At 38.7% G+C, this 15,171-nt stretch overlaps 1 protein-coding gene across 3 annotated transcripts in view; it reads left to right on the top strand.

Moving 5' to 3' along the window:
* Positions 1–15,171, top strand: part of kcnip4a (potassium voltage-gated channel interacting protein 4a) — a 151,414-nt gene that overhangs the window by 16,736 nt on the left and 119,507 nt on the right. The window contains exon 1 of one of the 3 annotated variants that reach the window (XM_059354791.1): positions 1,264–1,490. The exons of the other annotated variants lie outside the window; for them this stretch is intronic. Coding sequence (XP_059210774.1) covers positions 1,352–1,490 — 139 coding nt within the window. The 5' untranslated portion in view covers positions 1,264–1,351. Of the gene's footprint in view, positions 1–1,263; positions 1,491–15,171 lie in introns of those variants that run through there. 3 annotated transcript variants of the gene reach the window in all.

Genomic DNA, 15,171 nt, shown 5'->3' with positions numbered 1-15,171 from the left:
ACAAAATGTAGTCTAAAATCGGCATTATGAGATTAAAAAATGTGATTGTTGTACTGGACTCATTAGACTCAATAGACACATTTTAGTCTGTGCCAAATCTTATCTTTTGGAGTAGCGTTATAACCTTTTGAGGATGCTGATGAATCGAAACTATAGATTTTTCAGATTTTCTCACAGTTCTGTTGGGCATGTAAAGTGTGTGTGCTTGTGTATTGAAGGCTTTCATGTGTTTCAAGAGGCTCAAGGAGGACGATCAAAGAGATCCACTGGATGCAGAGCCACCAGCATCTTTGAATCCATCCTCTTCCTCTGACACTTGAATAAAAACACACACATATGGTCCTCTAACTTCAAGCAAAAGCCACAGTGTCTTCCAGCAATTCTCTCTCTCTCTCACTCATTCACTCTCTCTGCTTCACAGAGCGGTCCTCGCTCTCCTCCTCCTCATCCTCCTCCTCCCACCCCCTTTCACACTCTGTTGATCAGCTCAGGAAAGGGAAAGTGCTTGTGTGAAACCTGAGGATCACTTGCAGACTGAGGAAGCAGAGAGAGCAAGCACATCGTGTTTTATCCTGCAAGGTAAGGTGATGCTCAGAGGGACAAGTGATAGCAGTTAGCCCACGCACTGGACCTCAATTTCAGCGTTGAAGGATATAAATTTTGGATCCGAGAGCAAACCAAAAGCCCTCCAGTTAGAGCAGCTGATGATGTGTTGATGTTTGAAACTTTTGCTCTTGAAATGGGACCTTCAGGGGGATTGTAATCATAGCGCTGAATGAGGTAGAGTATCGCTGGGTCATGTTTTATTTAGTAATGTCATAAAATCTTTTACTTTGGGATGATTATCTGGAGATAATCAATATGTTGGCTTTAATTTGAAAATCACAAGCCGAACTGTAAGCAATGCATCATTGCAGAGCAGTTTGCATGAAGGCAATCTACTTGGTATATTAACTTTTACCATCACTAGTCCCGAAATAGCTCAGGACAAAAAAGGCTGCAAAAGGGCACGCTGAAATGTCTTGCATTTCATTATGGCCATGCATAACTGGGGGCAAAAAACATGCCAAATTAGCATATGTTCTCAGGTGTATTGCCTGAGCGTGACAGTTTGTTTTGCACGCTGCAGTGGCTGTAGCTATTTGCGTTTTAATGTTTACCACAGGCTGTTAAGGGTCATCATTTGAATTATGGGGCTAATAATGATCACCTCTGCATTACTATGTAGAGTTTACTGCAGACTCGCATCCCTTTGAGAAGTCTACCCGAATAGTAAGGCTTACACCATATATAATTTACTCGTCCTTACAAATGATCACACACTATATTTAAAAATAGAGAAGTTCCAGCCATGTGTTCGCCAACCAAGAGGACCCAGTGGAGGGAGGACCTGCAGCATTTCCGTAAAGACCACGGCTTCTCCAGGAAAGTGCTGCTCAACTGCTGCCTGGTGCGCCGCATCATCACCTGGGCCTCGCCAAACCCAAAAGGTACAAACAGCACAGAGGTATAGCTACACATAGCAACTACAAACAACCAAAGGTGGTGGAGTGTGAATTAATTGTCTCTCATTCTTGGAATAATTAGTTGTTAATCAAGATTTTTGTTGTTTTGCTGAAAGGGAAAATATAAGTTTCTAAGAATGAGAAAATGAAGATGAATTGCTTTGCGTTCATCAGGTGTCCTTTTAATCATGAAGGGTTCCCTTGACATTTAGAAAGAAGGACTATTGGGACTAGTGCATGCAGGATCATTTTCGTTGGCTTGTACTGTGATCTGTTTTAAGATTATTAGATATCTTGTATCATATGCAGCACAATGGAATATATATTCCTTTTGTTGAGATAGCAGAAAACAACCTGAACATTTCTTCATTTTTTTATTTTTTACATTACATTTTTCTAAAGTTATGTACTGAAACTTTGTCTATGTATTTTTATACACCAGTCACTGCATGATTTGTAACATGATATATCACAAAACAAGTGAAAAATAGAATTCACTGCACTCTATTAGTAAAAAAGAGTTAATCATAACATAGATAAACTGGAGAACAAAGTCTGGGAGATCTTAGATGTACAGTGCACTTAAAGAGGACTGCAAAAGCCAAGTGTGTAAACTAATTTTACATATTTGAGATTGGATTTAACAGTAACACTATACACTAATTTAATGTACTGTTAACCTTTCCAAAACCCTCTCAGGCTGTAAACAGCATTTAAAACACATTATATGTGGGAATGATCCTTTGACCTTATAGGAACACCAGAATTTATGATTTTTTTTTAATGATGAATGACCAGAAAGCCTTACACCACGAGTCACACGAGACAGCTCTAATAAATTAATTCTCTTTGAACCGAGATCAGTATTGATTACTGCTTGGGTTATATATTCACAATGGCTATATAGGCTTATAAAATAGGATTTATAGCTACATTCTCTCACCACTGGAACAGGCGACATGTCAGGCAGTAAAATACAGAGGGGAAAACACTCGGCTGTCATTGGCCAAGGCCATGAGGCTTAGATACATCAGAGTTGGAATTAAGCCCCTTTTCTTGAAGAAGGAAATTATTTAAATGTTTTTAATGTATTCATGGTATTATGATTAGCAGATTTTTTAAGAACTTGATTTAAAAAAAATTCGTAAAAATTTTTGTAAAAATTATTTACTATTTAATATGGTATTTATGCACATATACTGTAGGTATGGACATACACGGTCGCCCATAAAGTTGCAATAATTTTGTTAATTATGGTTTCATTTTTTTAACTTTAATGAATGTTTGAAAGAGATTGGTAAATCTTCTTTCTTCTGAAAAGTGAAGTTTTGAGAAAATATATACTTTTTTTTGTCAATAATAAATCACATTGTCACAATCCTTTCATGGAAGGAGTTAAAAAATACTTTATTCCAACTTCATGAGCGACAAAATGGGAAGGATTTTTAAAAAAAGCATTGGTAATGAGAGCAAAGCTTTTCAGTTTCCGTCAGTGAGTGTTTATTTGGCCACAGTAAAAGTTAAAATCCTGCCATTTCGTTCCTCATCTGTTTTCATTGTTGTTGACTATTAGTGACACTTGCTTAGTTCCCATAATTGTTTTATAGCTCCGTGACATGTCAAGTATTACCATAAAACCTGGAGCTTTTTGTAATTGGCAGGTGTTGTTTCACACTGATATGGCTTGTCAGATAAATGGGTTGTGTTTGGGTATGATTTAGGATGCTATTAAACAGTCATGAATGTCACTGTAGGGACTAAATGACATCTGCAGTGAAGATTTTTCTGCAGGGGAAAAACAACAACAGAAGGACTCCAGAACAGCTGTTCTTCATGAATAAGAGAAGGGATATTATGTATATTCACCTTTTGCAGAAAAAGAGAACTTTTCTCATTTTGTATTGATTAGGATGTGTCAACAGTGCAGGTGCAGTTCCTAGATCACATAATCAGTGTAGTCTCTTCTTGTACCTAGCGTTGGGTTGGCGTCTCTCTCTGTGTGCGTCTAAGTGTGTGCACCTGTGCAGTTGTCATTTGAATCTATCCCTCTTATAACATGTGAGCTGGCTGCCACAGCTGGAGCCACACCGGAACCCAGGTGTTTCTGTCGGGCACATTTGAATTAGACAGAGCATTTGTTTCCACTTTCATTCTTTTCACAGCTCCTTTTTCATTGGAAACATGCTGCCTTCATCCCAGGGCAGGCTGCATTTTCATACCGCCTTAAGTTTTTGCTCAAGGTAGCTGAAACAGAAACAGTGTGGAATGTGGTGAGGAAGAAGCTAATGTTTTTTTATAATAATGCACCAACGGCATTTCCTCCCTTTATTAATATATGAAATTAAACTTTCACTTGCCTGACTGCTGAGCACTGCTGTCACGTGTCCATTTTAGTTTTATCTTTGTCTGATGTCTGAATTTAATACAGCCATCAAGAAAACCACGAGCTGTAACAGCTACATTGGATTTAAATCCTCTTTTCCTCACATATGTTTATTCGTAGGTGTTCCTCGTGAGGTGGTGTCACAAACTAATAACATTGTCCCCTGTTTTGCCCAGAATAACCTCCCAGCATGATGATCACACTATAAACCTGCCAGGTGGCAATATTACCCTCCGGATGTTGGAGCAGTCTCCAGAAAATGAGCGTGCTCACTAAAGCAGATGATTCTAGAAATACACAGGCCCCGTGTTGTGTCCACGGGATGGACGTCCGCTCTAATAGAGCAAGTTAAAAATCCCTGCTGTCATAATGAGAGGAATAATGACGTAAATAACTGAAAAACTATAACTGAATAAGTATTTGCCTTTAAAGGGACAGTTCACCCCAAAATCAACACATTTTTCTGTCACCTGTAGTTCTATTTATCAGCCTGGATTGTTTTGGTGTAAGTTGTCTTGTGTTGGAGCTATATCAGCCGTAGAGATGTTTGCCTTCTCTTTAAGCAAAGTACCATATTGCTTCATTATATTAAGGGCTTAAAAAAATGCTTTTTTTGGGAAACCAAATAGCAATGTGTCTTTCCAGCAATCATAACCCAGTTACTCAAGATAATCCACAGACGTTTTTGTGAGCAGTTTCATGAATGATCTCTACAAAACTACAGCCAGCAACCATACCATATCAGCTCAGAGGTGTTCATTAATGTTAATTTTCACATCTTGGACTGTCAAAAGCATGAGCCTCTCCTCCATGAGTAGGTTTGGCCTGTGTAGTTAGAAGCTGCTCACAACAAGGTCTGTGGGTTATCTTGAGTAACCGGGTCATGTTATCTGGAAGGTGACATTGCTGTTGAATTTTCAAATGTGTTGTACAGAAGGAAAGTGCCTGACAGTTCCATTATACTTGAGATAAGGTAGATGTCTGTAAGGCGGATATCTCCAACACTTATCATCTCGCAACCAGAAAATCTAAACTGATAAATAGTAGTAGTAATAGTAGTATAGGTGAAAGGGAAAAAAAGCATTTTGTTTTTGTTTTCAGGTGACCTGTCCCTTTTAAATGTTGTTTAACAAAAAATGCATAGAAAAATTACTTTTTACTCAATGTGGGGAACCACTGTTCTTATGTATCATACTCATACAATTGGTATATTTTAAGTTTTATTTTTAATTTATTTAGAATATGCCAATTTGAAGCGAAAATACAATTTATCTGCATTTTGCCTGTAGACCCATTTTTGGTTTTTAACCCATAAGAACCCATGGTGACACGCATGTAACAAACACTTTAAATGTTGTAGAATCTCCCATATACAGCTTTATGCTTCACCTTAACTTATTAAGTCCCTAAGCAAGACTGTGACAAGAAGTGACTTCTCCAAAATATGTGTGTGACTGGAAACAGAAATGTGAAAAAGTCGCTAATTTCAAAAAGCGTATTTTTTGTTACGAGGCTAAGTTTAAACCCATTTAACAATTCTAATCCGTTAATGTCCTGTATTGCGTTTAACCTGTTTTGACCATATTTCCTGAACAAATTAATATAAAACAAGTAACAAAAATATAGCTGTGTACGTCAGAAAAAGACAAATTTGTGTTTCTGTAAGCCGAAAAGGTGTCTAGTTTATTTATTTTAAAATAAGAAATATCACAAACATAAATTCCATAAACGCCCAATGTAATGTTCATGTCACATCACAGATCTTTGACATTTAGGGTTAGTATTTTATTTTTTAAAACATCAGAAATGTGTTCTATGTGGTCCACTGATCTGTGGTATGTCTCTCATAATTTTCCTTCAAGGATAAATAGGTCTGGGTTTTTATGGGTTAATATGGTTTTGCCATTCGTAATGATAGAACATTTTTTATTGGTGCAAACTCCAAAAAGATGATATACATCATAGAATGATGAGACAGACACAATGGACGAACATCATCATAACTACTTTGTTATTGTTTTTGATAGTGTCAAAAAGTAGAGATTAGATTGGAATGAGTAGGGTTTGTGTTGGGAATGCATGAGTGTGGATGTTTGGATGAGAGGCAGTGTTATGTATGATTGCCAAGTGATCCTGGGCAGGTTGGTGTGTGGTGTGAGGACCAGGCTATGTGTTGTGTAGCGGAGAGAGAGAACGGCCAGCACTGCCCCTGCCTGCCCCGAGCAGAGCCCCCGGCTGTGCTGCTAGTGAGACAGGCCACCCCCTCCTGCAGTTAACCTAGTTCAGCCTCACCCATTGCCACGGTTTGGTAGCAATGTTACAGCAAGTGACAAAGAGTCAGTGAGTGTGTAGGTGTGTTAGAGGTTTTGTATGGGTGTGTATAATGTGCCATGGGTGTGTTTTCACGCCTAACATATAAAATTAGCTCTAAATAAAGATGAAAGTTTCAACTATCTGCTCCGGTGATTCCCAACTCAGTTAGATCAGATCAATTGATGAAAAAATAAGACATTCAAACACATGTAAGGGTAGTATAATCACAAATAAACCAACCAGCATTGATGTGTGATGTTTTATCCATAGATATGTATTCTGAGAGGAGGTTGATTCAGTGGTTGATATTTATTTGATTTCCAGTTTAGGAGAACTGTTCTTTATAGAAGTTTTTATTATATTTGTTTGGTATGTTGATTGTGGAAACCTGATAGTAAATATCCATTCCTGCACCTCATCTTTACTGCCAGGAGAGGGCAGCAAGCTACAGAATAAATTATTCACTGACATGATGCATTGTTTGCTGCATTCAGAGCAGTTTCGTAGCAGTGCCTGATATTATATACAGCCAATTTGAATGTGAAGTAAAGCCATTTTATATGGTTGTAACAATATTACAGAGCATACGTCAGTGAGAATAATTTTCTGCAGCAGTGCTGGAAAAAACAACAACACCAAGCCTGCAAACTGATAAAAGATGACAACATTAATTGTTAATAATGCAGCATGCAGTATTTGTTAACCTGGCTTAAATACAACCATGCGGACAATATCAACACCACTAATAAAATTCAATTCAACCTGCCTGCATGACAACACTCCCCTAGAATACATTACGTGTTCTTTAAACACTCAGGTAGTGATAGTGTCATAAATCCTGTGAAAGTCTGCACTGCAGTAGTAATCCAGTGGCCTCAAATGCACTCACTATAGATGTTTCTCTTTGCTGATAGTAGCACAGCGGCACAAGATCAAAACATGATGACAGGTTTATATGACAATGGATGGTTCACTCACATTCTACTTTATGATTGGACTTCCAAGACATAGTGTAGAGCATAATAGTGTGCATCAGCAGCAAATAGCACTCATGTGGGATTTGCCAAAGTGTTTATTTGTTGTCTCTTTATATTTATATTTTCTGCAGAGGACATGAATGGGAGCCATGTGATCAGTTTGCTACTTTGTTTCTTTTACTTTTATAAAAAGTATGCATTTCATCCTACATGCATTCCAACAGGACATATTGCTTAATGGAAAATCTACCATGCACTGTTATATAATTCCCACTTGAGCCAGTACACCTTACACTCTCTGGCTAGTACTTTCCTCGGCTGTCTTTTTTAAGCCACATAGCTTTATATGTGCAATCTGGATATGTTCCCCAGGTTTATATATATATATATATACCCTCGTACTTGTCCCACAACTCTCCATAGCTTTACCTGTGCAGAATCCCACCACCTTGAGATTGCCTCACAGGGTCATGTCCTTTGAACAGCTCATAAGTGGCCTGAAAATCCATTTACTTATTCAACAGCAATGTATCCTCATGAGGAGGTTGTAAATTCAAGGTTGCATTGTTGTTCCTCCATCCATTTTTGTTGTCAGACTAAAACCTCTGGCATTTTAAATTCCACACACATCAAGATGTATTTGTGGTATCATCACGTCTAAATCCCACCGCTTCCCCTCACTGATTTGAATTTAATTGTTGAGCGTTTGCTCGCAGTGTGATACCACGTCCAACAGTGCGATATCATGATGAGAAGTGTTGCTAAAAGCACCCTTAAACCTTGAGAAATAATAGCCATCTCCACAAGGTGCTATTTTTGGAGAAAATGTTAAATATCATTAAGAGATTCCCGGGGTGTGTGTCCTTCATGAGTGTGTTTCTCTCCAGTGATATAACAGGCAGGTTTGGGCTCATATGTCTGCTTTCTAAAAAAGCAACTTGTTTTTCCATTTAAATCTGTTCTACTACTTGGTCAAGAGTGCAGGCCTCTGTAGATCTAAGGTGGAAATGGGAAAAGGCAATGATGGATTATAGGGGAAGTTGAGGCAGCATGCAGCCTCTCAGATCAGAGGAGAGGCGAAGAAGAGCGATTGCCCAGGGAGCGCTGGCTGGCTGCGATGCAGACATGTCCTACTCTTGTCATTCATTTGATTCATATATTGTGAAAATGGTTGCGGGAAGGATCCAACAGTGGCACCTTTTACTGACATTAATCTTATTCATAGCGCTACCCAACACTGCTGACAGCCAAAGAGAAAAAAAATGTCACATTATTTACAACTAATGGGCTCACAGATGACGTGAGCGAATTTGTTGTTATGCAGTGACCAGCGTGCTTCACATGCTTCACTACAATAACACATATTCACATATCACAATAATCTTGCATACATTTCACCTGCAGAGTCTTGAATACAGTTAGTTTTTTTCTGTTTGATACAATGGTTTTATATTATCATCCAGGTGTATGGAATTTCACAACACTCTTGCTGAGTGTATTTTTAACTGTTAAAATGCATGTGTTTCTGTGCAGAAAATGCATTTTTATAGTCATCATTGCTTTGTCATTAACAGCAGAGAAGCTTTCTGCTGGTCATTGTGCAATGCGTAATACTCTGCCTCGCAATTCTATAAATGGCTCAAATATCACCCAGCCGAAGGACACAGGATTCTAGGAGCACTTTCCATTATGTCACACAACAGTGGGCCTGGCGTTCTCTTTCTCAGACTCTGCTTTGACCCCGCGCCCCTCTGTTGATAAACAGGGATTAGCAGCTAACAGCCAGGGATTAGTGGGAGAATAGGTAACCCCAGCAAACCATGTTGTTTGCAAAAGACCTTAAAGTAGCCTGTTGACAGACAACAACACTCACACTCCAGCCTGTCAATTGGATACAGCTAACTGAGATGCCGTGTGGTTCAACACGTGACATTGTGCTGGTCGTCTCTGTAACCAAGCCGTGTTCTTTTGTCCTAGCTATACCAGTAACTCATTCTAAACATCATTAAATATGCATTCAATGCCATGTGCAGGTGTTTTTTTTCCACTGGTTTGGTAACTCTTTGTAAGGAAGTCACATGTGAGCATATGGACCGCTTTGGTCTTGAAACAATACAACAAAAAACACTTTTTCACCTCTGCAGTTCCATGATAATTTGATATATTCTGATGATATTCATGCTTTCGGCTCCAAAACGGCTCTTAAATGGACCTTGGTGTGAGATTGTTGTCTCAGCTTAATATCTTTGTGTTTTGGATGGTTGTTCAGCCAAACCAAACAAATCACCTTGGCGCTTGTTGGGGGATTTTCTGTATTTCCTTACCTCTTATTCATTATCATTAATCTACAAAGAATAAACAGCTCAGTTGATAAAGGATAATAAAATTTAGTTGCAGCTAAGAATATCTGATTTTCAACAGCAAAGTATCTCCAACAGGTATTTTTGTTCCCTGTTAAATGGAGCAGGAAACACACCACGGAGCTGTAAAGGCTCCTAATGTGGCTATAGACGACACCATTAGTTTCTGAAAAGTTGTTGTGAAGTTGTGAATGTCATTAATCAACTGCTTCTGCATAACTTATCCAACACCTGGCTGCCTTCTTTTCCTCACACGTCCTCCTTTGTCCTCTTGTCTGCTGGTGAAACAGGCGTTTGCCGGTAACCTACTTCAGTCAAGTGTTTGTATTCTAGCAGCGGTCTGGGCCCTCTATAAATAGGCCCTCCTGATTGATACCCGGTACAGTGAAACCTCGTAAGCCTTTGGCTGCCGCGGGGCAGAAATGACTTTCTTGTGTCTGTGTCACTCGGCTTTAACACACCTGTCCCTGTCACGGTCCAATTTATCTCCCCTGCCTGTTTGTCAGGCAGCATCCAAACAGCATGCAAAGGTTCATTGCCAGGCCTGAGAGAGCATGAGGATTCATTCATATCCTCCCCGTGAGATAGCATCTGATAAGATGTGATGTATTTAATGTTTGACATAAAGGATAAGCGTCTCAGATATGGATATTTAATGCCTTCAGTAATAGAGTTTAAAGTTTACTGTAGCATTTGCACATGAATGGACGTTTTCCTAATTAAAATATTTGTTGAATCTCCACTCAGTTCATTAAATTTGTTGTTGTTTTTTCAGCAAAAATACTATACAAGGGAAAATGATTAGAAAAACAACATTTTCTGCAGCATGAACAGCTGATACTGAAATCTAAAGAACAACGCAGAAGTAGCCAGCTCCAGGAATCCAAACTTTCAACATCTTGACAGCATTGTCATGATGCAGTGTTTTTTTTTAGCATAGTGGGTTCCCAATAATAAAAGAATAGAAATTCTCATGCCCAAGGGTTTTATTTCTGATTCGTTTATGAAAAACCTGCTTTAATAGGCAATACAGCAGACCAGCTTAGGACATCTAATCTCTACCTAATTTATTCAATTTTAACTTTTTTTTTTCCAGCCAAAAACTTTTCAAAGAAAAGTGATCAGAAGAGATAACACACAATATAAAATGTTTTTTTCTCCTTTTCAGTGGACAGCTACAGAAATTCTAACTTTCATCATCTTCAAATCTGAGGAAAGCATTGTCATAATGCAGCTAGCATAGTGCGCTCCCAATAAAAAAAGATTGGAAAGGCTCATGCCCAAGGGCTTTTGTTTCTGATTCGATTATGAAAAACTTCCTTTAATAGGCAATGCTGCAGACCACCTTAGGACTCTACCACAATCAACTCCACTGCAGCTTTTTGCAATGATAACACGTCACATCACTTATTTGTGACAAATAAAACACGAAGTGTGGGCACTGTCCCAGGTGGCTGCATCAGCCTGTCACTGTGGGGAAGAAACAGAAATAAGATTGATGTCCAACTGGGAGCTTCCCAGTGAAACTGCCATCCAACAAGGCACCTGCAGATTGTTCCCAAATGATAGGGCGATTAGACTGTGTGTGTGCAGTAGAAAAATGTTGTCATTTACATGTCATTTTGTGATGCAAAGCTGCCAGCAGATTGAAATGTTGGTGCAGTTTGGACAGTTTTACTGCAAACGTGATAGGCATGCAGTTTAATTTGCATTTCAATGAATAATACATCTCACAAATAGTGAATTTACTCAAGTGTCTTTACTTTCACACTTCAGTTTTATTTAGGCTTAAGAGTAGTTTTTTTAATGTACAAAAGTGTATTGATTATTCTCTTCTAATCAGTCACCGTGGTTAACAAGCAACATGATCCAAATGAGAGTGCAATTCTTCTGTATTGAAACTCAACTCATTTGGCAAATTTGAAGGTGTTTAAATGAAGACTGCCTAAGTAACTGAAGTAAGAACACTCCGAATTAACTGTCTGCCTATCAGAGTTTTAATGTGCATTATCTTTGTAGAGATGGCTTCTAAAAGCAGCTCTTTGGCAGGAAGATATTTGACATTTACAGCTTTGCTAATTGAGATCATGATTTTAAATGAGCACCAATTATACTGTTGTAAAAATAATCCATTAAGATGTCAAATTTTTGGTGGCTGTTAAAGTGATTCAGTATTCAAAACAGGACGGAGCGTTACTTGAAGTTGTACATATACATTTGTTTAACTGTGACTGTCTGTAGGTCGATAGAATGTGCTTTCTTTTAACCTTTGCTGATGCTCTGATTGCAGCCCTTTCTTTTTCAGAAAACACATTTTCTTTGCACTCCTGAGTCAGACCAAGATGAATAATTAAATAATGGTGACTTTGCAACCTCATTAGGAAGGCAAATTACCACCTCTGTCAAAGAAGAACGGAGAGGCTTGCCTGGGTGTACATTATCTCCTCACTATCTGATCTACACACTGATACAAATGGAAAGCTCTCCACTATTGCCAGACTTCATTAATTAAAAATAATAGCAAGTGCGAAGATGGAAGACTAAAGCACAAGACTTTTGTAAGTCAAAAACACATTTTAAAATAAAATTCACATTCTGGGAGGCTTTAAGACAGTAAGTACTGCCTGCAAGGATTTTTTAATGCTGTTGCCATTTAAATAGTCCCACAGTTTTATGTGCCAATACCCCGCAGTTGAGCCTGTGGCACTAGTGAGCAGGGTTAGATACTGTGGAAGTGGAAGCAACCTCTTAAGCCGAGCATCGCACTGCTGTAGCCAAGAGGGACATCTGTGAGCAAATACATGGTGGAAGGTGATGAATAGAATACAGGGAGAGAGACATTTGAAACAATAGAGAAGTCGAGAGCGAAAGGGAAGAGTAATTAACGGGGAACAGTGGAAGGAATAGATAGAGGCAGTGCATGTACAGGAATAGAGGCAGAGACAGATGGCTGAAGGTGGAAGCTCTGTCCGAAATGCCAGGGAAAAGTTTTATTTTACAGCTTGAATCTGGCAGCCTGCAACAGAATGAAAACCTGCTCCTCTGAGACAAAAGCACAAATCTGTTGAACAGGCTGGAGTCTGCTGCTGCTGGTCTGATAAACCTGGACATATTTGACAGTAACTAAATCACTACAGTACCCCTTTTAATAGGGCTTACTGAAACATAAATAAAAAGAAAAGTTTGAGGATGAAAGTCCGTATTTCAGTTATGAAAAAATATAGGTTCTGAATGCACATGGCTGGATATTGGACCTCTATACATTTTGGTATGAAAGGAAAGCTTCCAGCTTTTAAAAAACTATAAGCTACAGAAAGCTAGCATTGAATTCTCATTCCTATTCATACTCTTAAGCATGTTAACATGCTTATAATGACAATGTTAAGATGCTTGTGTTTACAAAGTGTACTGTTTGCCATGTTCACCTTAGTCACATGTCACAGTACAGCTGAGGCTGATGAGAAAGTCATTGGTTGTTCAGGTACTTGATGATAATTAAAGTATTGGACTAATTAAAATTTTGTCTCTTTTCACTCAGGAGAATGGGGTTTGTGTCCCGTGTGAAAACAAAAGTAAATGACATTTACCCTAACCCTAACACCTTACTAGGAAGTTTTTTTTCCCGATAGGTCAGAGGTTTTTTTTTAGCCTAAATTCACCAAACTTGCAGCCTTTTTTACAACTACAAACTGTATGTGTCTGTATAATGACGTGAGTGCTATTTTTAGAACGCTCTGTAGTACCGTGAGCTGCGAAACGCTCATTTTGACCAACGGTCATATGTGTCATTATGGGTAGTATTGACAAATGGTCTATTCTGTCGTTTAGGTTGTATATCTTGTTGGATGGTAACATTGATTAACTGACAATAGATCTTGAATACCTTGACAATTTTCTATCAATCCATTGAGCAGATGTTGAGATATTTCAATAGATAAGAGGTACTTTTTACCTGCTAGTGGCACAAGATTCAGGATCAGCAAAGGTGTTTGGCTTAATCCTATAGAACTAGGGATGTGTGTATATGTCAGCAACACCTTTTCTTTCTGAGGATATTGTGTAAGATCCAGTTCAGCCAATCAGGCCTAATAGCAGGTGATCCTTTGAATCCATCATCACATTCAACTTAACAGGCTGGATGAGCAACATCCCAACTCAATCCACCTCAACAAAATCATCAGAGTGAGCAGCAAATTGGTCTGGACCAAGAACCACGAAGAAGCATCTACAGCAGATGGACTAAAATGAACCACAAAGATGCTCAGATATCACACACACACTAAACAACTAATGCAATAACTTACCTTGATAACACAGGTACAGGTCACTCCCATTCAAGACCAAGCAGACCATGTCAAGCTTTGTGCCTACTTCTATCAGACTCATTAATGCCTCAGTTAGCTTGGGTGCTTGACCCTATGTATTATTTATTTATGGAAATTTCTAAGCACACTTTAGATCTTGAAGCTACGTTGTATGTCTTCTTCTGTTTGTTGTTTGTCCAGTTATTTGTTGTGTATGTATTGCTTTTTTCACAGTTCCTGATGGATAGATTAAATTCAATTTTAATGTGTACAAAATTACCTTGCTATCCATTCAATCTTTGTTGAGGTAGTTCCATCACCCAGGTGCTACGGCACCAACATGTCTGAAACTAAAATTCCTTTAATTAGAAGAAATAACTTTCTGGTACCATTTAAATACATTTCAGTATATATTGACAATATTATTTAATATCATCCAAACCATTCTGAGCCCTATATTGAAAATACACCATAGTTTTAGTCAGACAGGAATATACTTGCTTGTTCTGCCAGAAATGCCAGTTATTTGTGCCTTGATCGACCTTGGGGGAAAAACTTGCTGTGAGAGTAAGCTCCCTTTGTTATCTTTTTGTCCCAGTGAAGGTCCCTTTCTCACTGTACTACTGCAAATTGGTGTCTTATTAGTTCGCTGGTAGCATTGACCCAATATAGAACATTCTTTTTAAATGGCACTCCTAGGTTTTTCTCACTTTCACAGAGAACAGGGTTGGGAATTTCTCACCCATGCAGCTACACATTAAGGGCAACCTTTATATTTGCTGCTCCACTAATGGCCCCAGTCCCATTTGTTCTCACTTGAGGGAAAAACCAGGAGAATCAGTGCTCCCAATGGACAAGGCCTATCCTTCTTAAGTAACTGTTGTAGTTTGTGCATGTCAGTCTATCAGCAGATGCGCACCCTGCAGAAATTGGGTCAAAAAACCACACCAGGCCTCCTGCAAGAAACCAAACAAAATGAGGTCATGGAAAAGAGAAGGCTCTCAGCTGGCCTGCAGAGCTTTTTAGCATGGCACAATATACGCTTTGTTATGACAGTTAACTCCGTCTTAACACTAACAGAGTCACTCGCTAGAATAAATTGTCTGCATGAGTTCTTGCTGTGTGTTTGTTTGACATTATGGAACAGCTTAAGTTACAGCACCTATTTTGGAGTAATGGTGCATTACACTCAAGACTGTAGTGTATAGGCCAGTGTCTTTAAATTATTAAAAGTCACGCAAACAGTGCTGAATGACCCACGCTTGTTTGCAAAGAAACATGGACTCTTTCCCTGGAACCACTAGTTGAGGGAATGGCACCATTTTGTAA

This window comes from Centropristis striata, chromosome 17 (assembly GCF_030273125.1).
Source record: "Centropristis striata isolate RG_2023a ecotype Rhode Island chromosome 17, C.striata_1.0, whole genome shotgun sequence".
Taxonomy (NCBI): Eukaryota; Metazoa; Chordata; class Actinopteri; order Perciformes; family Serranidae; genus Centropristis; species Centropristis striata.
Note: the sequence above shows the minus strand (reverse complement) of the source record. Positions and strands in the feature narration are given on the sequence as shown.